The sequence below is a fragment of the Bos indicus genome, chromosome 2, assembly GCF_029378745.1.
Source record: "Bos indicus isolate NIAB-ARS_2022 breed Sahiwal x Tharparkar chromosome 2, NIAB-ARS_B.indTharparkar_mat_pri_1.0, whole genome shotgun sequence".
Taxonomy (NCBI): Eukaryota; Metazoa; Chordata; class Mammalia; order Artiodactyla; family Bovidae; genus Bos; species Bos indicus.
The window spans coordinates 127026571-127053757 of NC_091761.1; the positions used below are offsets into that span (position 1 = coordinate 127026571).

At 53.9% G+C, this 27187-nt stretch overlaps 1 protein-coding gene across 2 annotated transcripts in view; it reads right to left on the reverse strand.

Annotated features, from left to right (window-relative positions):
- Positions 1-482: 482 nt before the first annotated feature.
- MAN1C1 (mannosidase alpha class 1C member 1) overlaps positions 483-27187 on the reverse strand; it is a 154519-nt gene continuing 127814 nt past the window's right edge. For both annotated transcript variants that reach the window (XM_070776262.1, XM_070776271.1), the window contains 7 exons: positions 23631-23757; positions 20379-20472; positions 15125-15240; positions 7526-7745; positions 4839-5011; positions 3644-3759; positions 483-2907 (listed from right to left, as the gene is read on the reverse strand). In XM_070776262.1, coding sequence (XP_070632363.1) covers positions 2787-2907; positions 3644-3759; positions 4839-5011; positions 7526-7745; positions 15125-15240; positions 20379-20472; positions 23631-23757 — 967 coding nt within the window. In that variant the 3' untranslated portion in view covers positions 483-2786. The remainder of the gene's footprint in view (positions 2908-3643; positions 3760-4838; positions 5012-7525; positions 7746-15124; positions 15241-20378; positions 20473-23630; positions 23758-27187) is intronic.

Here is a 27187-nt window from a genome sequence, read left to right on the forward strand (position 1 = left end):
GTAGCAAACCTCATTTTTTCTCCAGGGAACAGCCCGTTGCCCATTGCATGGGGTGGTCAAGATGCCTCGCCTTCCCCTTGGCTAGGGGCACGTGACCCAGGTCAGGCTGTTTGGAAGCTCGCGTCCTTGAAGGGAGACACAGTAGAATCTGGAGCTAACATTTGGACTCACCCGTACTGGCGGTGGTGCCTGGGGAGGCTGCCCCCTGATTCTTGCAACCTGGACCCCTGGCAACATCTTCTTTCCTGTCCTTCTTGAGGTCTGGCTGTTCTCTCCTGAGCCACTCCGAGGCATTCTAATACTGTATTGTTATTATTAATTTTTCTTGCTTAAGTTAGAAAGTGTTGGTTTCTATTATTTGTAGCTAAAGAATCGGAACTGACACAAACCCAAATGCCCAGCAATCGGGGCTTAAAAGCATGATACAGCCCACGATGGAGTACTATACACCAGGTACAGCAACAAGACACAGGCACAGAAAAGATGCTTACAACATATAGTTTAGTGCAGAGCAGATTCTAATAAAACAGGATGCCATGGTATGATACAATGCTTGCAAAATACACTCTGTGCCATCATAGAAAAAGGTCTGGAAAAAAATATAACAGTATTTATTCTGGTGCTGACATATTCAGTATTTCCCTGAAGCTGGGAAATACTGACAGCAAAAAGAAGGGGGCAGCAGAGGATGAGATGGTTAGATAGCATCACTGACTCAATGGACATGAATTTGAGCAAACTCCAGGAGATAGTGGAGGACAGGGGAGCCTGGCATGCTGCAGTCCGTGGGCTCTCAAAGTTACATGACTTAGTAACTGAATGACAACATTTATTCTGGAGGGTAGGAAGGGGAATGGTTTTTCTTTCAGCTTACCATAAAGATATTCCTAACTGTTCTATGATATTTGTGTAATGACTCTTCCGTTTTGCTTTAAAAAAAAATGGGCCCAAGCAGGTTACACTTTCTTGGTGCCTGTCAAGAGTGATTTGCTGGGTTTAGGCAGCAACTTATTTACCAAGTGCCAGGGCTCCTGCTACAGCCACAGCTTCCTTGTAGCTCTGACTACTGTTAAGAAGATGCTGGAAATGTCTGCGTCTCCACAACAGGAAGCAGCATCTCCCACAGCCTCAGGGCACCAGCCACATTCTGCTAAGGAGAACCTTATGAGGTGGAGGGTCCACCCTCCACTTGGTGGAAAAGAGAGGTTCAGAGAGACAGGAGACCTGCCCAGGTCCCTCCAATGGGGGTTTAAAGCCAAGTCACCTGGCCCAGGGCCTCAGCATCCCAGGGTGCTACTCAAGTTCACTAACAGCCAGAATGAAGTGGCTGAGCCTGGAGACAGACTCAGAATCATCCTGTGAAGTCAGCTGGGTAGACACGCTGCCGAGGGGTGAGGGTGAGTGAGGAGACGCTCTCCCCAAGCTGCTGGGGCCTGAACTCTTTGCCCTGCAGAATGGTGGCCTCCCAAGGGTGGAGGTCAGGGGGAGAGCAGATTTGTGGGCTGCCGTCTATGGGGTCACACAGAGTCGGACACGACTGAAGCAACTGAGCAGCAGCAGCATCTTCCCTTCCAGGTCTCAGCTTGAAGGTCATCTGCTCACAGAGGCTCTCCTTGACTGCTCCTCTAAGGTAGGTCTCGGCCTGCTTGTCTCCTCTGGAGCATTTCATGGAACTTTTGCAGTCATTCTGCTCCATGGTGTCTCCCTGCTTGACTACATGCTCCCTGAGGGAGAGGCTTCTGACTGTTCCACTCACAGTTGTGTGCCCATGTCTGGCCCCCTGCAGACACTCACCAAGTAGCTGCAGAACGATGGAATAGATGAAGGCTGGACGGGGTTGGTGAGCAAACCATAGGGGCTGGTCTCCCCTCTGCCTTCATTGGCTGTGTGACCACAGGCATGTTACTGCCCCGCTCTGGGTCTCTTTCAAGCCACTATGTTTAACTTCATGTATAAATATCCAACCCCATTGAAAAGGTTGGCCTCACCCTTGCTGAGTATCTTAGGACCAATGTAAGGGAAGGTAACAGAAGTTGGCATCTTTACTAAATTATACCTTAAATCAACTGCTGGTTGATTTTTCTTTCTGATGATAACATTGCCGTGGTTTCCCCAGGAGTCACTGATGTGCAATGAACCCAATTGTATTTCTTATTCAATAAACTCTTTTATTGTAACTTTACAGATTTTTCCATTACAGTAATGAAAAGAGGACTAGTGATTCATAACTGGCCCAAATCAAAGGGGAACTCTGCCTCAAATTATAAGGTGAATGACACATAATTGAACATATAGTAAATGTTGGGCAAAAGGAATTCAAAATACAGAAAATGGGGTCAAGATTTTGTGTGTGTGAGTGCAAACACTTTAAGGTTGGGTTTATCAGGATGATAGCATTTTTGAAAGCACATGAGTTTGGAAACTATATTTATAATCTGTGATAAAACACAACTGTAGAGAAAAGGCAAAATCAAGCAAAACCCAATAAACCGCCTAAACGAAAGGAAGTAAATCGAATCCACGGGGCTGCAACGCAAACCTCTGGTGCTTTGGCCCTGGAACGGCGAGAGAGCAGGTGTCACAGAAATTCTCCGTGGAAAGCAATGTCTGGGCCTGGTGTGACATCTCTGCGTCTCCAAGTCCTGTCTCCTCACAGAGGAAAAGAAGTTGCTCGTCCGACACATTGGCTGGGTCTGCTGGGCAGGGGCCCACGTTCCCAATCCGTTTGAGAACAACCCCCAAATCCAGAAGAGGTGACCGGGGAGCAGCAGGGATCCGGGTGGGCGTCAGCCCCCGCCCCGGCCAGAGCTGTCTGAGTGGTTCACGGGGAGCGGGTGGGCCTCTGTGTTGAACACCCAGTCTTCCAGGGAGAGCATGTCATCTTCAGAGAACAGAAGATAGAGATACCTGTGCACAGCGGGGAGGGAGCAAGACAGCCTGTCAGTGCCCCAGGGAAGGGGGATCTACTGGGAACAGAGCTCAGAGCCTGGGGTGGGGGTGGCCTCTGGGACAGGCCTGTGCCCAAGGGGGCAGAGAGGTCGCAGACCCTGAGTTCGTCCAGAGGGCCCAGCCCTGGGAAGGAGCTGTGGACGCCGGGGGGCACATCGAGCTTCAGGCCAGATGGAGCTGCTTCATCCTGCCTCTGCCCCCAGCCCCCACTCTGCACCTCCCCCAAAACCAGCTTCCCCTAACGGAAGGAGCAGACCGTTCCCATCCATCCTGAAGGGCTAAAGCACAAGGGACCTGCTTGAGGAAACCGCGAGGAGATAGAGGCCAACTTCCACCCTGGAGAGGAGAGGACGGCGCAGCAGCTGAACCGCTGTGGGGACGGTACCAACGCCATCATGGTGATTACTCTGCCCGTTTTACACAGAACTTAAGTAACAGGCTGAAGAAGTTCACTTCTCACACAGCTAATGCTCAGGTGCGTGGAGTCCGGCCCACCTCACTCTGCGTGGAGAAACTGGCCTGGCCTGGGGCCCCCACCCCGAGTGGGATAACCTCCTGGTTCCCAAGCTCCCATCCCTTTTGGGCGCCCTCTTGGGATGGCAGAACCTGACTGATGGTGATGGTGGAGCCTGCCCCTCCTGCCTGCTTCCCTGCCTGCCTTCTGGAAAGAACACGGGCCAAGCCCCCAACTCACTTTAGAGTCTCTGCCAGGAAGAATGTCTGCTGCCTGTTGTCGTGGTTGGGAACCTTACTGTATACATCCTGGATCCCGGAGAACCCAGCTTCCGTCCGACAGTATTTCTCCAAGGCCTGAAGGAATGGAAGGCAGACATGATGTGGGGAGAGGAGAGGTCTCCCCAAGACCCACGCCTGCCCAGCTCTTTAACAGGCATGCGCCCCCTGCTCGGCTGGCGACTCCAGCGTTGGTGGGGGCAGCAGGCCAAACTCCTTTCCAGGGTTCAGCCACCCTGCGTGAGCAGGCTCCCTGGGCCCTGCCTGAGCTCTTCACCTGGTGGGAACTCACAGGAAACTTTTCTGCCTCTTGGGGAACTAGACTGGCCTGACAGACTCCCTCACGGTGGCAGACAGAGGGCAGGGAAGGGGCGGGTGATGTTCCTGGCCTGCAATGTGGGGATTGGACATGGCTCGCCCCAGGGATTCCCTGTAGATATGTGGTCCTTGGGCCAGAGGCTGTGTCCGCCTTCTGCACAGAAATGCAGTTTTTACCCACTTAGCACCTATGGGTGGGGCCCAGGGGGGCAAAACAAGTGACCTTCAATGGTCAAGAACTAGGGTTCTCAGAAAAGGAGGGGGACTCTGGCCAGTGCAGCGTGTCCGTGAGTCTGAGCAGGCCCTGACCCCTGGCAGAACATGTGCTCTGGGTGGTCTGGGCCCCCCAGGGCAGTGGGCCAGGGCAGAACAACAGAGGGAGCTCTGCATCCATCCAGGAATCTTCTGGAGTCCCCACCCCTGCCTCTGACACCTGCCCCAAAGAAGGGAAGGATTGGAGGAGCAGAAACCAGAGAGGGGGAGTCCAGGGCTGGGCTGGTTTAGGGAGAGGAGGCAGGTGAGCTGGCAGCCTGCTCCCATTTGAGAGGAGCGATCGACAGCCACCCGCCCAGGCTTCAGGGTCAGAAGGCGGTGACCCTGTGCACGCTGGGCCACCTCTGGCTGCCGCCCTGCGTTCGCCCCTCCAAGTTGCTGACACTAGTGGGCACTCAACCCTCTTCACAAGCTTGGGGCCTGCTTCTGCCCAGTCGGGGACTCTTGGCCCTGCAACTCAACCTTGACCCTTTGTACTCTCAGCCTTAGCCAGGTGCCAGCCTGGCTGGCCCTTCCTCTGGGCTTTGGACCCTGTCTGGGAGTGGCCAGCGGCCCCCGCCACTCACCATCACCGCTTCCCAGCCCCACTCCCTGTAGATGGGGTCGTGGGTCTGCCGCCATAGGTACATGTAGCTCTCCACCACCTCCGGCCGCAGGATGTAGTAGCTCTCGCTCGTCTGCGTGGCCACGGCCTCTCTGCCCGAGTTAAACCAGAAGGCCTCGGGCCCCAGTTTGGTATCTGTGGGGAAATGACCAACCAGGGAGCCTGGGTCAGACCTCCCATCTCCTTGCTCTTCAGGACCCTGCTGCCCTAGGACAGATGGAAACCTCTGGAAGCCCTGGCCGGGATTGGTTGGTGATGGATTGGCATGGGCTGGCCTGTCTGATTTGCCCGAAAAGCTGCCTGGCAGAGGTATAGCTCCCCTCCTGGCCCAAGCTGGCCAAAGCAAGACCCTAAGGCCTCGAAATGCTGGCAGTTTTAGACCCTGAGAATCCAGACAAACATCCCAGCAGTTCAGGGAGACAAAGGTTTGGGTGGTGTGCCCCTCACTGTGTATTTGAGACCTTAGTCCTGCTAAGATGTTAACCGGAGCTCAGCCAAGAAAGGGCTGCAGGTTTAAGCGCATTTGGGGAACAGTGGGTTAAACCCAAGGAAAAGTCTCTTGTCTGTGACCCTTCTTTAACTTGCTGATGCAATGACGCTTCTCCATTGCCCCCCCCCACTCCCCACCCCACCCCACCTTCCCTGGGAACCACTTCTGACACTTTCCTGAACCGCCTTTCCAGAGCTGACAGTTTGGGAGACTGCTGAGGTGGAGACAGGGAAGATTTGCCCAGAAGGCACACACAGGCAGAGGGAGCCAAATAAAGAAGGCCTGCTGAGCTCTGGGTTTTGCTGTCCTTGTCCGTTTTTGGTCAGTTTGCTGGGGTTCCCACTTTCTTATAACCACCACTGCAGCTATCACGGATGAGTTTAAGGGCTGGGCTGGGTGCTTTACATCCATTTATTTCAATCCTTAAAAGAAATGTTGCTTTGGTTAAGGCAGATATTATCTGCCTCTCAGGCATGTGGAAACTGAGGATCAGAGAGGCTATGTGATTTGTCCCAGGTAACACAGCAAGCTGTGGCTGCGCTGGGGTGTGACCCTGGGTCCGTCTGATGCCCTTTCCCCAGGCCGTCCTTTCTCTCTCTTTCTCTTCTGGGTCCAACATCTAGGGGATGTAGGTCAGATCATCTTTCCTTTAATACCTGCCCATCTGGTCCAGTCAGCGGAGGGCCCAGCTCTGGTCCTAACGTGGCCCTCCCCACCTCCCCTGAGGGCTCAGGACCCCTAGACGCTCTGGGCTGCTTTTTCTCAGGGACAGATTGGAGCTTTGTAGGACATCCTACTCATTCATATGGAGGGCTTCACGGAAGGCGAGTTAGGCAGACCCTGGCCCCTTCAATCCTCTCAAGTGGCGGAGCCGCTCGTGGCCGTCAGAACCCAGCCGTTTCGCCAGGCTGCTAACGGGGTGAGGGTGAGAGTGGCCGTGGCGGAGCCAGGCTGGCTGCAACAACATGCTCTGTTAAGCGGACTATCTTTTACGGTCTGGGCTGATTGTCCCCAACAAATAGCAAGCTTTTTATCATTGCTGAGATTTCCTGTTTGTTTATGGTGCTGGCAGAGACAGCTCTTTGAAGAGAACTGAAGACCAGTTTTAAGGACCCACTGCGAATCGCTGGCCTCCTGAATACAGCTCCAGGAGCTATGGATTCCACTGTTGCGCTCACAGACTCATCTTCAGTGGACCGTTAACAAACGCCTCCCACAATGCTGGCTGAAGGTGCAGGCTGAATACTTCCCATGGGGCCTAGGAGACCTGTGTTATGTTCCCATTGAACAGATAAGAAAACAGAGGCCACCAGCTGGGTGAGTGGTAGAGTGGTACTCAAGCCAGGAATTTTTTTTTTTTCACTGCAAATCTTACGTGGGTCCTCTCCTCCAACCAAGGCTGGGATTACAACTCAGAGCAGTGGGCCCCTTTTGGGGTCCCGGGGTGGGGTGGCCTGGGGCTTTTTCTGAGGGGCGCTGTTTAGAGAGGCAGCAGACAAGGTGGGGCTGGGCATCAGAAGACCTGGGCTCCAGCCCCGCTGAGCTACTCAGGTGCAGTGTGGCTTTGGCTTAGCCACCGTTTCCCCACCTGTAAAATAAGGAGGTGGGTTCATGATCATTAACGGCGGCTTCTGAGTCTAACGTTTGGCAGTTCTGCCGTGAGGGCTGGCGGGGATGGTGCAGAAGCTCTTGAGCTTCCCGGGGGGTCCTGGATCAGAAAGTGATTATGGGGGTGGTGCCAGGAGGTGGTAAGACCCTCTAAATGGGAGGATTCCAGGGAGGAAAGACAGGGTACGTTGCAAGGTAGGGGCTCAGGGAGAAGGAATTTGCTAGGCTCAGGAAGCAAACGTTTCCAGCTCTGTGCCCCTCATGTGGGAGCCTGGCTGGGTCACCTCTGAGCCTCAGTTTCCTCATCTGTGCTGTGAGGGTCAGCGATGGGTATCGAGTGTTGAATGATACCCAGCACAGGCAAAGTGCTTAACACAACACCGTGTTCCCTGTAACTGAGGACAGTTTGGGTGCATGGCTAGCACACCCCTCATTCAAATTCTGCGTAACCCCTAAGGCAAGGCATCGCTAAGTCCACGTGTTCCTTCACTCACTGCCGCTCTGCTGGTCTTTCCAGTCTCTACTGCTGCCCCTTCCCCTTGCAGGGTTACCTGAGCGGGCGTACGACTCGTGGCACGTCTTGGTGATCTGGGCTGCAAGCTCTCGGTAGTGGGCCCTCTTTTCTTCCTTGGCATCCTCAGCGCCGAGGGCGATCATGCCCCCGGAGAAACAGGCCAGGTGCCCCATCTTGTGGTCCAGGATCCCCCCTCGCCACTCGGCAATGTAGGTCAGCCCCCCGGGAGAGACATTCACCAAGTGGGTCTCTATCGCCTGGGAGCAAGGTGGGAATTGGGGCAGGGAGGGAGGGCAAGAGGGGCACAGAGAAGGGAAGGGGGGGATGGAAAGTGAACATTCTGGAGATGCAGCACCCGCAAGTCCTCCATCCCAGACAAAGGGGGCCTGCTGACCTTGGCTTGGGGTGGTCCCAGGCGGGGCTGGCAAGAGTTTCTGCCACTCACCCAGCTGAGGCCTGCTGCTTGCTGGGGCGGGGTTGGGGGGCTTTGACCACAAGGCAGCTTCCCCAGGGTGAGTCTCTTAATCAGATTTTTAAAAATCCTTTACGTTCAAACATTTTTAGAAAAAAATCTTTAAAAATTATTATCGTTCTCCATTATATCCTCTGTCTCCCACATTGCAGGCGGATTCTTTACCAGCTGAGCCACAAGGGAAGCCCATATCTCTGTTAAGGAATCTTAACCTGAAGCCTGGATGGCCTGCGGGTGGGTTCGAGTGGGTCCAGAGTTCCCCTAATGTTGTATGTGACACTTTAGAGCATTTTCAAGGGAAGAGGATCAGTTATATTTGATCAGATTCTCAAAAGGGACCACAGACAGTAAGAGCTACCCACTACAAGCCCTTACCAGAGGCTTCCTCACTTAATGCCCATAATAAGCCAGGCACAGCGGTTGAGTGGCTTGTCCCAGGTCTCCCACCACACCAGGATCAGGACAAGGACGCCCACATGCCCACATCTGATTCCTTCCATGACCTGACAGCTGCTCCTCTTGGTGACAAGAGGCGTTCAGAGTCCCTCCCTCCTCCCCCAAGAGGTGATGCTGTTGGGGAAAGACTCCCAGGATATTGGGTGGCGGGTGTAGGTGTCAGGCCATCACACCCCTGACTTCCTGCAATTAGTCCCTGGGAATCCAGGAGCCCTGGAGACGGAGGTGATGGTGGCAGCCACCCAAACAGCACAGGGCTGCACTCAATGGGTCCCCTCTGCTCTATTCTCTGGGGTGGGATGTGGGGGTCTCTGTACTCTGTAAGTAGCACACGTGCCTGCATCTTGGGCCTCTGTAATGCCCTCCCATGGTTTCCAGGCGCCCTCAGACAAAAGTCCAGTAGGGCCTCAGACTCCGTGATCTGCACCCTGAGGTTTAACCCAACGCCAGGGACATGGCTCCCAGGTGTAGACTCTGGGTCAAACCGCACGTCCACCAGCCCCAAGCTGTGTGACATTGGGCAGGTTCTCTGTTCTCTCTGTGCTTCAACTTCCTCATGTATAAAACCAGGGTGAGAGCACGAGTCACTTCACAGGGTTATGAGGGTCCAGTGTGATGTGTCTGTGGAGCTTAGCATGTTTCTTTGTGCAGAGAGGCCTTAATAAAGAGGCCTCTGGCAACTTGCTACCTCCAGCTCTGCTGCTTCCTTGGTGAGAATACCCCCGTCGAAACCACGGCGGCCCCATCACTCTATGACCGTTATCTCTCTATGCAGTTCTGGCCCCACGTGCCTGCTCCTGTTTGTATATGATGTATGGGATATCTGCTTCCATCCCAGGACCCTGAGTGCCAGGTGATGGCAGAAGCCACCATCGTCAACCACCAGCCAGTGGCTGGCACTGGGGAGGTGCTCAGACAACATTTGTTCCTTGATCTGTTTTTCCTTGCCAGAAAAAGCAGAGAGGCTGGCAATTATGACTCCTCTCCAGTCTGCCCTCCAGCCTCCCCCACTCCCTCCCACCCTCCCCCTCCCTGGCCCTGGCCACACCTGTGCCCCTTCCCAGCCCCCAGGACATTTTGTGAGCGCCCTCAGTGCCAGCGCTGTGCTCCATGCAGGGGATACAGCCCAGAAGATGGGCCTGGGCCCCAGGGAGCTCACCGGTGGGCACAGAGGCTTCCCAACAAAAGCGAATATGCCTGAGAATCATGACTTGTGATCAACATTTGAATAAAACAAGTTAAGGGGATGAGACAGAAAAAAGCTTGGGGAGGGGGGTGGTCCTATGCTGCAGAGCGAGGTCAGAGATGGTTTCAACGCTGGTGACCCCCACTGAGACCTTTTTTTCCTGCCTCGGGCTTTGTTGCAACTGCTGTTTCCCCCCTAAGCTCCAGCCCCAACTTGCTACCTCCAGCTCTGCCGCTTCCTTGGTGAGACCACAGCGGCCCCGTTACTCTACGACCCTGTTATCTCTCTATGCGGTGCTGGCCCCACGTGCCTGCTCCTATTTGTATATGTTTCTTTGGGACATCTGCCTCCATCCCAGGACTCTGAGTGCCGGGTGATGGCAGAAGCCACCACCATCAACCACCAGCCAGTGGCTGGCACAGGGGAGGTGCTCAGACAACATTTGTTCCTTGATCTGTTTTTCTTTTGCCCTCGGCTGTCAGGCCCAGGCTGGTGGGCTGGCACCAGGACCCTCGATGAGCAGCAGATGGGGACGCTTTGATGATGTGACTGATGTGCCAGGGCACTGCTCTCCTTGGGAGGAGCATTGGAGTGACCTGCAGGGCTGCGGGGCCCTGACCCGGCAGAGCTGGGTCCAGCGCAGCTGCTCTGCGGCACTAAGCATGTTGGAGCGGGGAGGGGTGGCAGGGCTAGTCCTGAGTGCAGATCCCTGGTTCAGTTACCCACTGTCAACAATTGGGAGAGAACCCAGACATCGAGGGAGATCCTAGGAAGCTTCGCACTGCAGCTGGAAATCGGTACCTTTAAGACTGTCTCCCATCAGTTAACTTCTCTTTGGGGTTAATGGGGCTTCCCTGGTGGCTCAGAGGGTGAAGAATCTGCCTGCAATGTGGGAGACCTGGGATCGATCCCTGGGTTGTGAAAATCCCCTGGAGAAGGGAATAGTTATCCACTCCAGTATTCTGGCCTGGAGAACTTCATGGACAGAGGAGCCTGGCAGGCTACAGTCTGTGGGATCATAAAGAGTCGGACATGATGGAGAGACTAACACTTTCACTTTCAGCACGCTATGTAAGTGTGGTAAAGAGTGAAAAGATAGGCTGGTCTCTCTCTGAGGATACAACTGAGACAAGCAAGTGTAAAGGTGAAAAAGCAAACCCCAAAGCTTTCTAAAACCCTAAGCAAGACAAGAGACAGCACAGTCTGGCAAATGACCAGTAGAAAGGCTAAAATCACAGCAAGAGACAGAGCGGAGAGCTGAGTTTGAACCCCAGCTCTGCAGTTTGAGAGTTGCATGACTTTGGGCAAATTGCTTTACTTTTCTGAAGACTCTCTTTCATCTTCTGTAAAATGGGAACAATACTTCCTGGATGGTTACGAAGCCGTTCAAAGACTCTGGCTAAGCACTGGCACTGACGGTTCCTTCCTTTGCCTCCTAGAGGGCACCCTATCTGCACCCTCCTGAGGGGGCTGTCAGACCAGCCAGGATCCTCTGTGATTTGGCAGCTGCTAAGTGGAGGATCTGGAGTCAGTGAGACCTGCGTTTGAGCTCTGGCTGTGACACTTGCTGCTGGGGGCCTTGGGCCTTTCTCTTTAATTAATTTATTTTTTAATTGAAGGATAACTGCTTTACAGAATTTTGTTGTTTTCTGCCAAATATCAACATGAATCAGCCATAGGTATACATATGTGCCATCCCTCTTGAACCTCCCATCTCCCTCCCCTCTAGGTCGTTACAGAGCCCCTGTTTGAGTACCCTGAGTCATACAGCAAATTCCCATTGGCTATCTATTTTACATATGGTAATATAAAGTAATGCTCAAATTTTGAGCCAGCAAAATTGAGCTAGCAAAGTAAAATTCTGCTAAGTAAAATAAAATTTAATTTGGTAAAAAAGTAAAATTTAGAAAAAAATTGAGCTAGCAAAGTAATGCTCAAAATTCTCCAAGCCAGGCTTCAACAGTATGTGAACTGTGAAATTCCAGATGTTCAAGCTGGATTTAGAAAAGGCAGAGGAACCAGAGATCAAATTGCCAACATTCACTGGATCTTTGAAGATGCAAGAGAGTTGCAGAAAAACATCTATTTCTGCTTTATTGACTATGCCAAAGCCTTTGACTGTGTGGATCACAACAAACTGGAAAATTCTATAAGAGATGGGCATTACCAGACCACCTGACCTGCCTCTTGGGAAATCCATATGCAGGTCAGGAAGCAACAGTTAGAACTGCACATGGAACAACAGACTGGTTCCAAATAGGAAAAGGAGGACGTCAAGGCTGTATATTGTCACCCTGCTTATTTAACTTACATGCAGAGTACATCATGAGAAACGCTGGGCTGGAAGAAGCACAAGCTGGAATCAAGATTTCTGGGAGAAATATCAATAACCTCAGATGTGCAGATGACACCACACTTATGGCAGAAGGCGAAGAACTAAAGAGCCTCTTGATGAAAGTGAAAGAGAAGAGTGAAAAAGTTGGCCTAAACATTCAGAAAACTAAGATCATGGCATCTGGTCCCATCACTTCATGGCAAATAGATGGGGAAACAGTGGAAACAGTGGCAGACTATTTTTTTGGGCTCCAAAATCACTGCAGATGGTGACTGCCACCATGAAATTAAAAGACGCTTGCTCTTTGGAAGGAAAGTTATGACCATCCTAGACAGCATATTAAAAATCAGAGACATTACTTTGTCAACAAAGGTCCATCTAGTCAAAACTATGGTTTTTCTAGTAGTTATGTATGGACGTGAGAGTTGGATTATAAAGAAGTCTGAGCGTTGAAGAATTGATGCTTTTGAACTGTGGTGTTGGAGAAGACTCTTGAGAGTCCCTTGGACTGCAAGGAGATCCAACCAGCCCATCCTAAAGGAGATCAGTCCTGAATATTCACTGGAACGACTGATGCTGAAGCTGAAACTCCAATACTTTGGCCACCGGATGCGAAGAACTGACTCATTTGAAAAGACCCTGATGTTGGGAAAGATTGAAGGCAGGAGAAGGGGACAATAGAGGATGAGATGGTTGGATGGCATCACCGACTCGATGGACATGAGTTTGAGTAGGCTCCGGGAGTTGGTGATAGACAGGGAAGCCTGGTATGCTGCAGTCCATGGGGTCGCAAAGAGTCAGACACGACTGACCGAACTGAACGTTACTCTTCCCATACATTTCACCCTCTCCTTCCTCCTCCAGACCTTGTGCCTTTCTAAGCCTGTTTCATCACCTGTAAGAAGGGCACTAAATAAGGTCAGGCACCCAGCACAGCTGCCTGGAGGAGACCACAAGGACAGAAACTCCCTGCTCTTCCTGTTGTGCCTCCTCTTGACCCCCAGGGGTGTTCCTGCCCGCCTGTCTGAACCCCCGCCCCCCATGCCCACCCTAGCAGGAAATTGGTCTGACCTACACGTTGGAGGCCCTGAGGCAGCTTTCACAGTGGTCGCCTGGGCCCAAACCCAGAGGCTGTAAAGTAACCTTGTTGGGGTGCAGCCTGGGCACCGGGATTTTGCAGCTCCCCAGGTGATTTTTAACATGCCAACAAGGTTGACAACCACCAGAATATTCTTCAAAGCCCCAAACTCGCCAGAGGCCCAGCCTTTACCTGGGGTCAGAGACATTGCAGGCTCTTCATTGGGGAGATCAAATGCCAGAGCAAAGCTGAGTTCTCTCCTGTTCAATCAAGTGTTTCTATAAAGCTCCCCGTTTGCTTAAATAATTCATGGCCATTTCTTCCCTTGAAGCCTCAGCTACAGTGTGCCCTGAGGGCTGGGAACCGGGCTGCTCGTTAACTTTTCTGTTTATTCTGCAAGGAAGGCAGAAAGGGCCTCCCCCGGCAGCACTGCTGGGCCTGACCGCTAGTCCTTGACAGACGCTGCAGGCTGCAGCTGCAGCTCAGCCCAGAAACTTGGAGTGGATGGGGCTGAGCCAGACAGAGCTGGGACTGGAGTCCCAGGACCTGCTTCATGACTGAGGTCTTGGCGCTGCGGAGCTGGGCAGGGGAAATTCATCACTGAGCCCACAGTTTTAAGGGGTCCACGGCTCTGGAGGGCTGTTCCAGTGTGTTTCCTTGAAGGACTACCATTCCTGGCCAGATTCAAGTGATCAGAGCGTAGTTAGATGTCATTCATCCATCCAGTTGCTGCTCACACCCATTCATCCACCTATATCCACCCACCCACCCATCCTTACATTCACCCATCCACCCATCCATCCACCCACTCACACACTTCTCCTCCCTGCCTTCCTCCCCACTTCCTTTTCTTCCATCCTTCCACCCACCTGTCCACCCATTCAGTCATCCATCTGTACTTCCTTCCCACCCTCCCTCTGAGAGAGAAGCCGGGGAAGGCTAATTCTGTGGCCTTTGAGTTGACCAACAGGCAGGACCCAGCCACGTGAATGATATTCCAGGTAGGAAGGCAGCAGATACCAAAGCTCTGAGGTGGGAATGAGCCGGTGTGCCTGAGGGAGGCTGGGGACCAGAGCTCAGAGGGCAAGGGGGAGAGAGAGAGAGGTCAGGGTGACTGGCAGGCCCAGGTCAGGGACTGTGGGCAAAGGCGAGAAGTCTGGTTTGTTCCAAGTGCTGAGCAGCTGTGTGGGGAGGGACAAGCACTTACAACTATTCGGGCTGCGGTGGAAGAACTGACTTAGAGTGGGGAGGGGTGAGCAAGGAATCCAGTTAGCTTCGACCAAGGAGGGAGCAGAATAGATCCAACCTGCTCAATGTACTTCATGAGGAAACTGAGGCCCGGAGCCTGCCTTTTGTTTCGCTGGGCTCAAAGGTATCTTACCAGTGGGCTGCTGGGTTCCAACCCCCCTTGAGAATAGCCCAGGCTAACTGGCTGCCCATCAGTCCCACAGTCTCTGCCCCTTTGGCCCATCTGAGCCTAGCATCCTTGTTCATTCCATGCCACGTGAACAGACCAGCTGAGGGACAGTGGGGAGAGCCTGGCGGCTGGCTTTGGAGACCTGGTTTTAGCTGGAGTTCTGCCCGTTCTGTGCTGTGTGTCTTTGAGCCAGTGCCTTCTCCTCTCTGGGCCCACAGGATGGGGTACCCCGCTGAGGGAGGCCCCTCTCAGCTTGGATGTGCTAATTACGTCCCCTCTGGTTCAGCTGGAAGATGTGAGGGTCTTGCTTTGGCAGCCTCCCTTGGGGGCCCCTGTGTTCTGGGTTCTGACACAGCAGGAGCACAGACCCTGCGTTTCTGAATCAGGCTGCCTGCTGCTTCCCCTGAGGCCCTGGACAAATGACTTCACCATCTTCAGCCTGGGTTCTGCATTTGTAAAACGAGGGGGCTGACATGACCCTGATTTCAAGGTGTTTGAGAAGAGTCACAGACAGGGTGTGCAGAGCGACAGGCTGGGGAGGGGACAGTCTCGGGGTTCCTTTGGGCCCGCTCGCTGTGGGGGGCACGGGTGGGCAGAGGTAGGTGGGGGCCAGGCTCCCAGCTCTCAGGGACCCTTGGGGAACTGGCGGCGAGTGACCAAACCGCCCATGCAGCGTCAGGCGCCTGTCTTACCTCCAAGGCTTCGTAGTACATATCTTTAGCTTCCATATCTGTCTTGGCTGACATCAGCCAGGACTTGATCAAATATTCATAAAAACTGTCCCCGAGTCCTCCAACCGAGACGTGGTCTGTGAGGGGAGAGAGGACAGGAATATTATCTCTACCGGCTGCCGGCAAGACTCACCCGGTAAGCTCGGTGGGGAGCGCGCATTAAATCCCCGGCCTCAGACACCCCAGCAGAACGGTTCAGGGGTGCTGGGAGAAAGGTGTGGCTTGCGACTGGGGGCCACCAGGGCCGCTTGAGCTCCATGGTCCCACACAAAAGTGCAGGGGCTCCTCTGGCTGCCATAAATCATGTCGTTTAGCAGGCAGAGGACGGCAGGGCTGCTGGTTATTAACTGTAAATGAGTTGCATTTCTTTAAAAAGATAATCTGGTGGCAGGGAGTTCAGGGATTTTTTATTACCCTGTGGCAAACATGGTAATTAATGTTGGGCAGGTTCATAAAAGGCCATGGGAAGGAGGAATGAGAGGCTTAATTTAGTTGGTCAGAGTGCAGAGCTATTCTGAAAAAGCCAGGTTTAAATGTAGCCAATTGGGATGAACGGAGTTCAAAGGAGCAGGGGGAGGGAAAACTGGGTTGGAGGACCCCTCCGTCCACCCTGGGGGAGCAGGACCTCCAGGCGTGGCTGGACAAGCAGGTGCCCCATGCAGGGCAGCTCCGAGAGAGTGACAGCTTACAGAGGAGCACTTCAATAAAGAAGCAAGAGCTCACTTCACTCCCATTAACAGGCAACATCAAGGCATTCAGTAGATACAGCAAGGAGCGAACTGAGGTTCCTGGTTAAACAGGGAGACAGAGAGGAAGGAAAGGGGCTGGATGAAGCCAGGGCATGGGAAACGGGAAGAGGATTTTCATCTCCTCTGGAGAAAGAGGGGGCTGAAAGAGAGAAGGGAAGGAAGGGGATAGAGGCAAGAGAAAGAAACAGAGACTATGGCAACGGCTACCCTCTTTCGAGGGTCTACTGTGGGCTGGAAGCTTTGCTGTATTATGTGTAACAGTCTTCCTAAGAACCCTGTAGAGTAAGCACGACAAACCCCATTTCCCAGATGGGAAAACTGAGAGTGAGCCTAAATAGCTCAGCCACCAAGCCAGTAGAGCGCTCACTTTCTGCAGCTTCACACAGTCAACCAAGAGAAGGAGGCAAAGACTGAGAAACAAAGGACAGGTGTGAAGAGGGAGAGCCCAGAAATGGGAGGAAAAGACAGAACCAGGAGAGGGGGCTTATAGGAGGCCCCACGGTAAACCAGCCCTGCCAGCCCCCTCCAGCCCCTCCTTAAACAAATCCTGGTTCAGCAAGAGTTCAGGAAGGGGACAAGCACTTGGGAAAATGGGAACAGACCAGATAAAGCCTGGGGCTTAGGGAGGCATGGGAAGGGGCCAGCGTGGGCTGGACTTTGTTACCCGAAAAGACGGGACCAGCCTAGTGTCCCCCTCGGTCCCTCTCCCTGGGGAAGGACACAGCTGGACAAGCACAGAGGTGGGCAGGACTGTGCCAGGCCTGATAGATGGACGGTGTGTCCACAGCCCTGGCAGGAGACCCATGCAGAGCAGAGGTGGAGGGAGGCTAGAGGTTGGATTGGGTCAGCCTCCGCAGAAGGGGCTGTGGCTGGTGGCACACAGGAGGGGCACGGTCTGTGGCTGGTGGCTCACAGGAGGGGCGCGGTGACCTCCACGGCCATCTGCTGGGCCTGCCTCCTCTCTGCTGCCCCAAACGCTGCAGCCCGCCCCCACACACTCTGTCTCACCTGTGATGACCCCTCTGCCGGGAAGACCTTTCCCCCCTGGCATGGCTCAGGCCCTCTCCCTGCTTCGCTCCACCTAGAAAGGCTCTCCTCCGTGTCCCCACAGGGGGACCATGAGGAAGGAGGGAGATAAGGCAGCTGTGCCCTCTGGCCCGGTGCCCTCCTGAAGTAGGCGCTAGGTTGACAGCGGCCCCCCACCATTGCTGGGTGCTGTATCGTCAGGACCTGTCTGTGGGTCTGCCTCCCCAGCTCGGCTGTGGGCTGTATGGGGAGGGACCATGGGAGATTCGCAGCTGTGCCCAATACCTCTACGGCACACAGCGGACGCCCCAGTGGGCCCTGAATGAGAGAAAGGTGAGCAGATTTGGGCCGTGCTGGGAAGGACCTTGAAAGCCACGCCAGCGAGGCTGGACTTCATCATGTGACTGCAGAGCGTGGTGAGTGACGAGGTCCAGGGCTTCACCTGGCAGGTGTGTGTGGGAGAGGGGAGCCAGGTCAGCAGGTGTCCCACAGTTGTTTGAGACCGGACCCCCCACCTTGGGGTGCGCGTAGAGTTTCACAGGGCCTCGGCTGCAGTGCACAGTTCTCATCTGGAGGTCCTGCCACTTTCTAGCCTGTGTGTGTGATGTGTGTGACGTGTGTGTGGGGGGGGCGATGTGTGTGTGTGATGTGTGATGTGTGTGTAATGTGTGTGGGTGATGTGTGTGTGTGTGGTGTCTTCCCACACCAAGGGGCACAGGGGAAAAGTACAGGAGTGGGAATTAGAAACATTAGCTCAGGACAAGTCAGACCCCTGCCCTGGGGGGCCTCCGTCTCCTGATTTGTCAAATGCAGATGGGAGCAAGAGTTTGTGTGCTTGAGTGGAGCTGGATTCTTCTGCTTCCTGACCGTGTCAACAACACTCCCATCACACTCGGCAGCAGGAGGCGGCCACCCTACATGCCTGGGAATCGCCGGCAGGAAAGTAGCGTGAAGCTGGGGAGGCGGCCAGGCTGCAGCTGGCGGGCCGCTTACGCTCCTACGCCGCCCACAGGGGAGAATCTGGGCTCGCCACGTCCCTCTCACCAAGGACGGTGTGGGATTCAGGCAGTGGACAAGGCAGCCAAGCTACTCCAGGGGCCAAGCCGGAGGGCTGGCAGCTCTTCAAGCTCTGCTGGGGCCGGTCTCATCTTGGTGCTTGGTGCCAGCAGCAGCCTGGTGGACTTATCCTGGCTACGACGTCCTAGGGGCTGGAGGGTCTCGGCCTCTCACTACCCTGACATCCAGCTTCAGGCAGGAGTGGGGACTGGGCAAGAGCATGGGTCTGGGCTGGGAGGTAGCCTCAGTTAGTTCTTCGCCTCCTGAAGCTGCAATGTCTGTGGCTGCAAGTGGGCTACACAGAGGATTCAAGGAGAGATAAGAACGTGAACTTGGCTTATGCAAGATGGGAATGGTATCACCTCCTGGAAAATCACACAGTCATCCAGAAAACAAAACCAAACGAACCCAGTGAAAACCACAGAAAACCCGAGATGACCCCCGGCACCAAAGCCAGGGGAGGAGGAAGGCAGGCGCCCAGAGGAGCAGGGCTTTCTTTATAACCTTCCCTCTGCAATCCAGTGGGCCTTGGCTTCATATTTTATTAATAGGAAACATTTTTCCATATGTGACTGAGTCTGCCCAGCCCTGTGACCCTGGGTGCAGCCTGCAAAGAAAATTATGCTTCTCAGCAGGGCGGGGGAAGGCACGGAGGCTCCCCTGTAATTTGCCAAGGTGGCCCTTCAGGTTGGGAAGCCATGCCCCTCGCCCCCTGGTAATGGGTTTTGCCGCATTGTCCTGGAGCAGCTAGGGCCGGCAGCTGCACAGTTTATCTCTTCACCCAGTCAGGCCTTGCAATTAAAGGCAGTAACAGTTATTGAACTGTCTCTTCCCGTGGCCATAATCTGTAATTCAAACCTTCATTTTCCCCTGGAACTTCTGAATTTGGTACTGTGTTTTGGTTATAAATACTTTGCGTTTCTCCAAGCAGTTTTTGCAGGAGGCTCCTTGGGAATGAGGTCATCACCAAGGAAAATTCCCGGGTCGAATTTTCTGGGCCTCCTGGACCAGCAGATCTTAGAGGCTCTGGCTTGGAAGGGCAGGCCTCTGCAGTTTCCTCACAGTATCCCTGCTGGCTGGCCAGCTGGCCCTCCAGGCCCTGCTTGTATACTTTTGGTGATGGGTGCTTATTACCCGTTAGGACAACCCATGCCATCTTTTTTTTTTTTTTTAAGTCTTTTTTTGAATTTATTACAATATCGCTTCTGTTTTATGTTTTGGGTTTTTTGGCCTTGAGGCATGTGAGAGCTTAGCTCCCCACCAGGGATCCAACCCACACCCTCTGCATTGGAAGGCAACGTCTTAACTGGACGGCCAAGGAAATCACAACCCGTGTCATCCTTGGAGAATGAACGGAAATCTGTTTACTGCAGCTTTTGACCAGTGCTCCCACACCCTTCTGTAGTACACAAAGATCATATCTCTGGCTCTTCCATTTTGCGAGAGAGGAAACCAGGGCTGGAAAAGAAGAAGTGACGTTCCCCCAGGGTGGGCAGGAATTAGACTCAGGTTTACGTTGTCCCTGAGCCTTTGCTGATGACATTACAACTGGGGTTGGAGGCAGGGAAAGGGGTAAGGGGGCAAAAAAAAAAAAGGAAGGGTAAAGGGAAAGGGTCCTTGTCTGGGTAGAGGCAGTGGAGGTGGGGCTTCTGGGCGAGTCTTGGGAAGCCCTGAGAGGCAGGGCGCATGGAACCAATTTGCGCTGACTGTGACCACACGACTAGGGCCTTGGTCAAAAAAGGCAAGGCAGAGCCGGGCTTCCCGACAGCGGGGCAATGCTGGAGGCTGGGAGACTTCAACACTCCCCTGCCTGAGAGTTTCACAAACCCCATTCTGTTTCAGTGGGTGGAGCTGGGGGCTGTGAATGAGGCTCCAGAGGTGACCCACAACGGTTTGGTTGAAAAAAAAGCCTCTGAACATAAACAGCTGGAAATCTTAGCACCGATTCTTATAGGTGTAAGATATGAGTGAGGAACTCATGATTTTTATATTGCTGAATAGGCAGGATCTGCTTAAATGTTTTTTGAAGAAATTACAGTTGGAGGAAGGGAACCAGACGAAGCGGGGTGGGAGGGGATTGCATGGCTTTTCTTGGAGCCACATTTGGTGTAAACCTCTAACTGGAGCACTCTTGCAAGTTTGGGGGAGGATGAAGGAGGTTTCGGTGGGCATCAGAAGAGATGGAAGGCTGGGGATGGCTAGCACGTGGGCGATGCACAGGGTGGGCCTTGGTAATGAGCACTCCCCACGGCTCCTGGCAGGAGGGTGGTACCCAGGAGCCCTGAGCAAATGCATCACCCCTCACTGGGCCCAGGTGCCTCACATAGCCTGGCAGGTGGGGAAGCCGGGCAGAAATCCAGTAGACCAGGGGCACCTGTACTCACGTTGCATCCAATTCCCGCTCACCGGGCTGAGGAAGTTGGGGTAGAGGCCGAAGGGCTTGTCAATTTCCCGAAGGACCTTTCGGATGTTCCTGACCTGCCAAGAGATGGACACCACGCACATTTTTACTTTCTCCAAGGAGCCAGCTAATTCCCAGCCCACTGAGGACCAGGGTGGCTGATTCCAGTCCAGAGAGGAAAACATTCCAACAAGGAAAGGAGAGCTGGGTAACCAGCAGTTGGCTCCAATCTGGAGGTCAAGAGAGGGGCCCTTATGCTCAAGAGTGGGGTGCAGCAGGATGTGGCCACAGTGGGGCCTGACCTCCCACCTCTGACTGATCTGCCAGGGGCCCTGCCAGTCTCCCCTTCCCCACCTTACCCCTTCCTCACTGTGTGTGGATTGTGGGGACGAGTCTTTTTACTAGGGGCTTCGTATAAGTGATAGTCGCTCATTTGTAAGTGCTAGACAAAACTGTCTTTTTAACAGTCAGAAATGGTTAAATATTGGCAATTTCACATCGCTCAGCCTGGTAATATGTTGTTTTATCTGACACAGTAGGAACCATTCCAGAAGGGAGGATCCTTAGCATTCTTGTGCCCTAATAGGCATCTCGGGGTTTTAATAACAACTGCAACAGCCGTTAATGTTTCTCAGTTGCTCTGAGACAGACCCAGCAGATACACGATCGCCAACCCTCCTAACAATCCATACGGGATTATCATCTCAGGAACCAGGATATCGGAGAGGTGCAGTCACTTGCCCATGGTCATGGGGCTTATAGTGGCAGAAACCAGGGCGTGAGTCTGGTCTGTCCGTCCACACAGAGTGGCCCTGGGTCCAACAGGGATCAGGGCAGGGACCGTGCAACAGAGGCTGCCCCCGCTGGAGCAGGAGGCCAGGTCTGCAACCTTTGGGGCTGCGAAGGGCATGACATGGGATTCAGCAAGGCTTTATCCATCAGGGGCTGCTGTCTGGCAGAACATGAAATCTTACGGTGCAGACTCCGCAGGACAGAAAGGCCCTTGGGGACCGAGCTGTAGCATGCTCACAGATTTATCTACAAGCTGAGGAGCAGTGTTTTAGCTGTCAGACCTTTCTTTCCGGGCACAGAAGCTCGCTCGCACTTGGCTCTGCCACATCAGATCTCATATCCATTTATACTAATAGTCCATTATGGGGGACAGGACTGTGCTTGCACCTGAGTTAGTCTTGATTGTCCTGGTGGTGAGCAGTGAAGCGAGCTAAATGAGCTCCCCTGGAGGGTGTGGGTGCTTCCAGAATCGGGGCCAATTTGTTGACTGCCAATAATCGCCTGTGTGAGAGGCATGACTGCGGGAATCAAAGGAGCTAGAGAATGTAAATGTAGTGACAGAGAGGTGGAGGGACTCTTGTGAAAAAGCTGGAAGCCTGCTGTAGTGATCTGGTCTTGAAAGAGCATGGGTTTCAGGGCCAGAAAGTCCCTGGGTTTGAGTCTCAGCTTAATCACTTACCAGATGGATGACTCAGGACAGGTGATTGAACCTCTCCGAGTATCAGTTTCCTCCTCTGTCAAATGGGGATAAAAGAAGACAGACCTCACAGGCTTGGTGGGGAAATCAGAGCCACTACACAGGGCCCAGCACATCCTAGGTGCTCAGGCAGCGGCAGCTCCAGCCTAGCAGAACTAGAGCAACTCCTTGCCTCACTCCTCTCTGAGCCAGCCGTGGTATTCCTAGAGGGGTCTGGCTCAAGAGCAGTGGAGAAGGGAGGCTGGGGGCAAAGTCAGCCTGGAGTCGGGCAAAAGGACCAGAGACCAGAATATAAGATTCATCAGAAGTGGGATTGACTTTACTCCATGAGCTCTGGAGGTGGGGTGTCCTGGGGAGGCAGAGTCCTCTCAATATAAAGAGGGGCTTCTGAAGGGAGATCTGACAACATGAGGAGCTGTTTAAGGGTGATGGTGAGCCCCAGTGCTGAGGAAGTGATCAAGGGGTTGAAAAACCCTTTTTGAGATTCTTGAGAAAGCTTGGGTGGATTCCCACATTGAGTAAGCGGTGGTCCTCAACCTGACATCAAAAAACACATGGGTGTCTTTTTTTTAAAGACTTTTTTTTTTTTGATGTGGACCATTTAAAAAATCTTTATTGAATTTGCTACAATATTGCTTTTATGTTTTGGTTTTTTGGGCATGTGGAATCTTAGGTCTCCGACCAGGGATCAAACCCACACCCCGCCACCCTGCACCAGAAGACAAAACCTCAGCCACTGGGCCTCCAGGGAGTCCTGTACGGGGCTTGTTTAAAATGCACATTCCTGGGCTTGAGATGGCTTCTTCACCAGCCAGCGTGCTAGGTGATGGTTTGAGGCTGGCTGGCTGACGTAAGCCTGGGAGCCACTGTAGTGGTGTGACTCTGTGATCCCCGGGCTCCCTTGGCATTCTAAGAGACTAACCCAGGACCAGGGAAGAAAAGACTTTGGCGGCAGGGGGGTGGTGGGGGTGGGGGGCGGTGGTCTCCTGCTTCCTGGAGGGCAGGGCTTTATCTCCCTGCAGGGCCAGGACTCGGGAAGGCTCAAGCACCATCGGCGGGTGGTGTGTGTCCACTTTCCTTCTTTGGGTTTAGAGTTGGATCTACGGGGACCCTTCCAGATGGGACTGCCCCGGGCTGTGACCCTGAGAAACCGCTCTTTCTGGAGGGCTTCACAGGGCAGGGGCGGCTGTCAGAAGGGACAAAGGCCTGGACACTAGCTCTCTGCACCCCTGCAGTCCTAGCCAGCCGGGTAACTGAGAAGGAACAGACGTGAGCCTCTGCCACGGAGGGAAATCACTTTGCCAGCCTGCTGACAGCGTGAGCTAGACGGGCGTCTGGAAGCGCTAAGGCAGGCAGATCTCACCCGAAGAAGTTAAATGTCTCTGGAAAGGGGACTTCGGTGCCGGGTGGCCAGTTCCTGCCAATGCAAGCTGGTGCCTAGATTTCCCTGGTTGCACTTACTCCGGATTTCACACGTGTGTGGTTGCCACCAAGCTCACACGTATACCAGGGAAAACCTTCTCGCTGGCAGCCATGTCTCTTCCCTGCTTACTCCTTGTCCTCACCTTCCCTGCCGCCTGCCATCAGGTACAATTAGGCAACTATTTGCTACACTGGCCCTGGCTGTGGGCTTTCAGCTCCCCCGCCCCCCACTCTCAGCTGGCCCGTGCTCCATCTCCCCGTCACAAGCTGAGTGCTTACCCCCTGCTCTCCACAAGGGAAAGAGGGAGCAGAGAGAAGACTTGCCTTTTCTGCGAAGACCTGGTTGCCAGAGAGCTGGGTGAGGTGTAAGAACTCCAAGTGCAGGGATCCAAACTCCGCCAGGATGCTGCTGCTCCCTGCCATGGCCCAGCCCCAGCTCCTGTTGGAGCCGCTGAAAAGACAGAAGCAGTCGGGTCACCCCCTGCCGGCGGGGCTGGCTTCTCTGCTTCATGGGGGAGCACCTACTGTGTGCTGGGCACTGGACTAGGAGCTTCACCATACAATCGCAGTGAATCCTCCCTGGGGGTTGATACTGTTCGTACCCCCTGTTTATCTGATGAGGATGTTCAGGTTGGTGAGAAACTCGCCTACAGGTCATTTAAACCCAGGGCTGTCTGACAGGCAGGCAAGTCTTCGTTTCTATGGTCAAGCAGCTCCTGTAAGATGTGTGGGCTCTCGAAGGATGTGGGCAGAGCTGCCTTGGTGGCCAAGACGTGGCACAGACATGATGCTAAATTTACAGGCGATAGGGATAATGCAGTCAGGGACCACAAAGACCCCCTAGAACATTCTATCTCCATCCACTTGTTCAAGGGCAACTGATTGCTCACAATCATTGCTGCTGTGTGTGGAGAGTGCATGGCCGGGGTCCAAAGTGGGGGACGACGAGAGGGACCCCGCTTGGCCCTTTCCTTCCCTCCGCAGTCACTGCTGCCCATGGACTCACACAGCCCCCACCTGGAACTCCATGGAACCCACACCTGAAGGGTGGCTGGCTCTTCTAAGACCACCCACCAGGGACCACCCAGATCCTGGGAAGTCCGAGGTTAGGGATGAAAGCAGCCGGGGCTCTCTGAGCAAAGGTCTCCTCGCCGCAGAGATGCAGGCGTCTCCTGAACACCTTAGATGGGTCACCAGCATGACTCGGCGGCCCCGCCGGAGAAGGCTGTCAGCTAACTGCCTCCTCCCTTTCCTGGAAAGTACTGGGTGCTTTCAAGGAGGAAGAGTGCAGAGGCAGGGCCTCAGGTAAGCCTCCCATCTGCCCCTTTCACAGATGGGGAAAACAAGGCACAGAATGGTGACGTCACCGCCCGAGATCGCACAGTTAAGTGGAGCAGCTGGGACCCTGGCTCCCCGGCGGCTGGCCTCTGTCCGCCCTCTGTCTCCCAAGGACAGGACCTAGGAGGGCAAGTGTGGGCCCACAGTTTGCCAGCTGAGGGGCTCTGCTTTATCCGGGTGGGCTGGGGCTCCCCCGAGGTTGCCTTTCTCCTCCCTGATGTGGTTTCAAGAAACTCTTGTAGAAACAGATGGAATCGAGTTCAAGGATATTTGGAGCAATGACCTCAATAAACACACCCGTTTCCTTGGTATTACTCTGACTCCGGGCAGGTGGGGAGGGAGGGGTTGCACAGAGGGGAAATTTGAGTTTTAGGTAGTAAATAAAACAGCTTCCAGATGCAGGCACTGGGGCGGGCCGTCCACATCATGACTGCATTTAAAGCCCACAAAGTTAAGCACCGTGAATCCCTGAGGAAAATAGAGAGGGAAGTGAGCTGTCTTTAGAAGCTCAGAACCAGTAGGTGGTGGAGGCAGGATTTGAAGTGAGATCTGTTGGCCTCGGCCTCAGAGAGTACGACCCTCAGGGGTCCCCCAGATGGCCCCATATCCACCCTGAGAGAAGGGGAAGCTGATCCCTCTGTGTCCCTCTTCCCACCAGGCCAGGAGACCTCTCTCTCCAGCCTGTGACCTCAGTGGGAGCCTCAGGCACCCAGAGAGGTCTTCCTGAATAATTGATGCTTCCTGCCCTGGCAGAGAAATTCAAGGTAAACAAACAAACAAAAAAGCCCCAGCCATGATCAGCAGTCTTTTGTTCTCCTTTTCCTTACACGAGCCTCTCCTTCCTTCCCCTCCCTCCCAGTGCTCACCCTCCCAAGTGGACCTTCAGTGGTGGAGTCGCCCCGGGCAGGGGCAGGCAGTGGGCCGGGCGCTTTCCCCTCTCCCACTTGGCCTCACAAACTGGCTCCCCCAGTTCTCAGCTAGGGGACCTCAGGCGGGTCAGGGAATTCCTGCAGACCCCGGTCTCCTCATCTCCACACCTCATAGAGTCATTGTAAGTTATAAATTACGCATGCGATGACTGTCATTGTAACCATTATGTAATAATGCACATTAGATTATGTTGTCTGTTAGAGTTAAGTTCTTGACATGTGCCAGGCAGCAGCGGTATCTTATTCTACCTTCACATCCAACTGCAGGGGTAGACAGCAAGATTCTTATTTCACAGGTTAGGGCAGTCCGACTCAGAGAGGGTAAGACACTTCTGCAAGGTCACACAGTAACCTGACAGTGTTAGCTGAGCTGAAAGCAAACCCACACCCTCGGTCCTCTGTGCCCCGAATGCATCCGTTCTGGGCAGCGTCCATTCGGAGACCAGGAGGGCTTCTGATCAGCCTTGTGACTGCTGGGCTGACGGCAGCGGGTCTGCTCCCCTCCCTGCCTTTTCAGCCGGCAAGTGGGCCTGCAGCCTGCGTTCTCTCCCCTCGTGTGAGAGAACCATAATCCCCCTCCCCAGCCTGGCAGAAGCCTCTGTGTGTGTACACACGTGTATGGTATCAACACAATCGTTAATTCTGGAACCAGGCAGAGCCTGGATTCTAATTTCTAACTTTGCTGCTGTGTGACCTTGGGTAAGTTACCTCACCTCTCTGAGTCTGTTTCTTCCCTTTAAAGTGGGGTCCATGTGGTTGCTGTGTGATGAAGAGAGAGAATCCATAACGTCGTGCCTGGGACATGGTGACCATTTGACAAACCTGCATAATTATTACCACCTGGATGCATGTGTGTGGCAGAAGGGTGCACTTGTAAACACGTATTTGGGTGTGAATCTGTGCACATAGGGATGGGACAGTGTGTGTGGCAAAGGTGAGGTTGGATGTCTGAGCCTTCATGATTAGGGTAGTGGCAGTGGGGTGCATGCGTGTGTGTGGCCTGAGTGTGTGAAAGCTACCTGGAGAGGCTGATTTACCTGCAGAGGCCCTGTGACTGGACACCTCCCCTCTCCCAGAGTCCAGTGGTCCTGCAGGTCACAGGTCATGGCTGCCCCCTGCCTCTGCCTCCCAGGCCTGCCGCCAGGGAGGAGGAGTGGTCACGATCACTCAGGGACCACCACTCCTCAGGGTCCTCCTCCTAGTTACTGCCCCTCCTCCTGGGGCCCCGCGCTGGGCAGGGGCAGCAGCGTGGACCCCACTCCACCAGCAGGCCCTCTCCAAAGGCAACACTCAGCACCACGCCCCCAGGGCTGTATACATCCCTGATGCTTTCCCTGGTGGAACCAGGAGGCATTTTTAGCAACAGACTCTCTTACCCAGAAAATGAGAGGGAGGTGTTGCCAGGAAATATGCATTTACATACATATGTATACAGCACTGGCAGCATGCAAACAGCCTAGAAATAAATGCGCTTTCTTAATCAGAAATGTCAGGATCTGTGTGAGATCAGGTCTGGTCTCTGAGGGACCCAGGAAAGGCAGGCGGCCAGGGCTGCAGCATGTGGGGCTTGCTGGGGGTCAGGGGAGGGGGGTGCCATGTAGGGAGGAGGGAGGG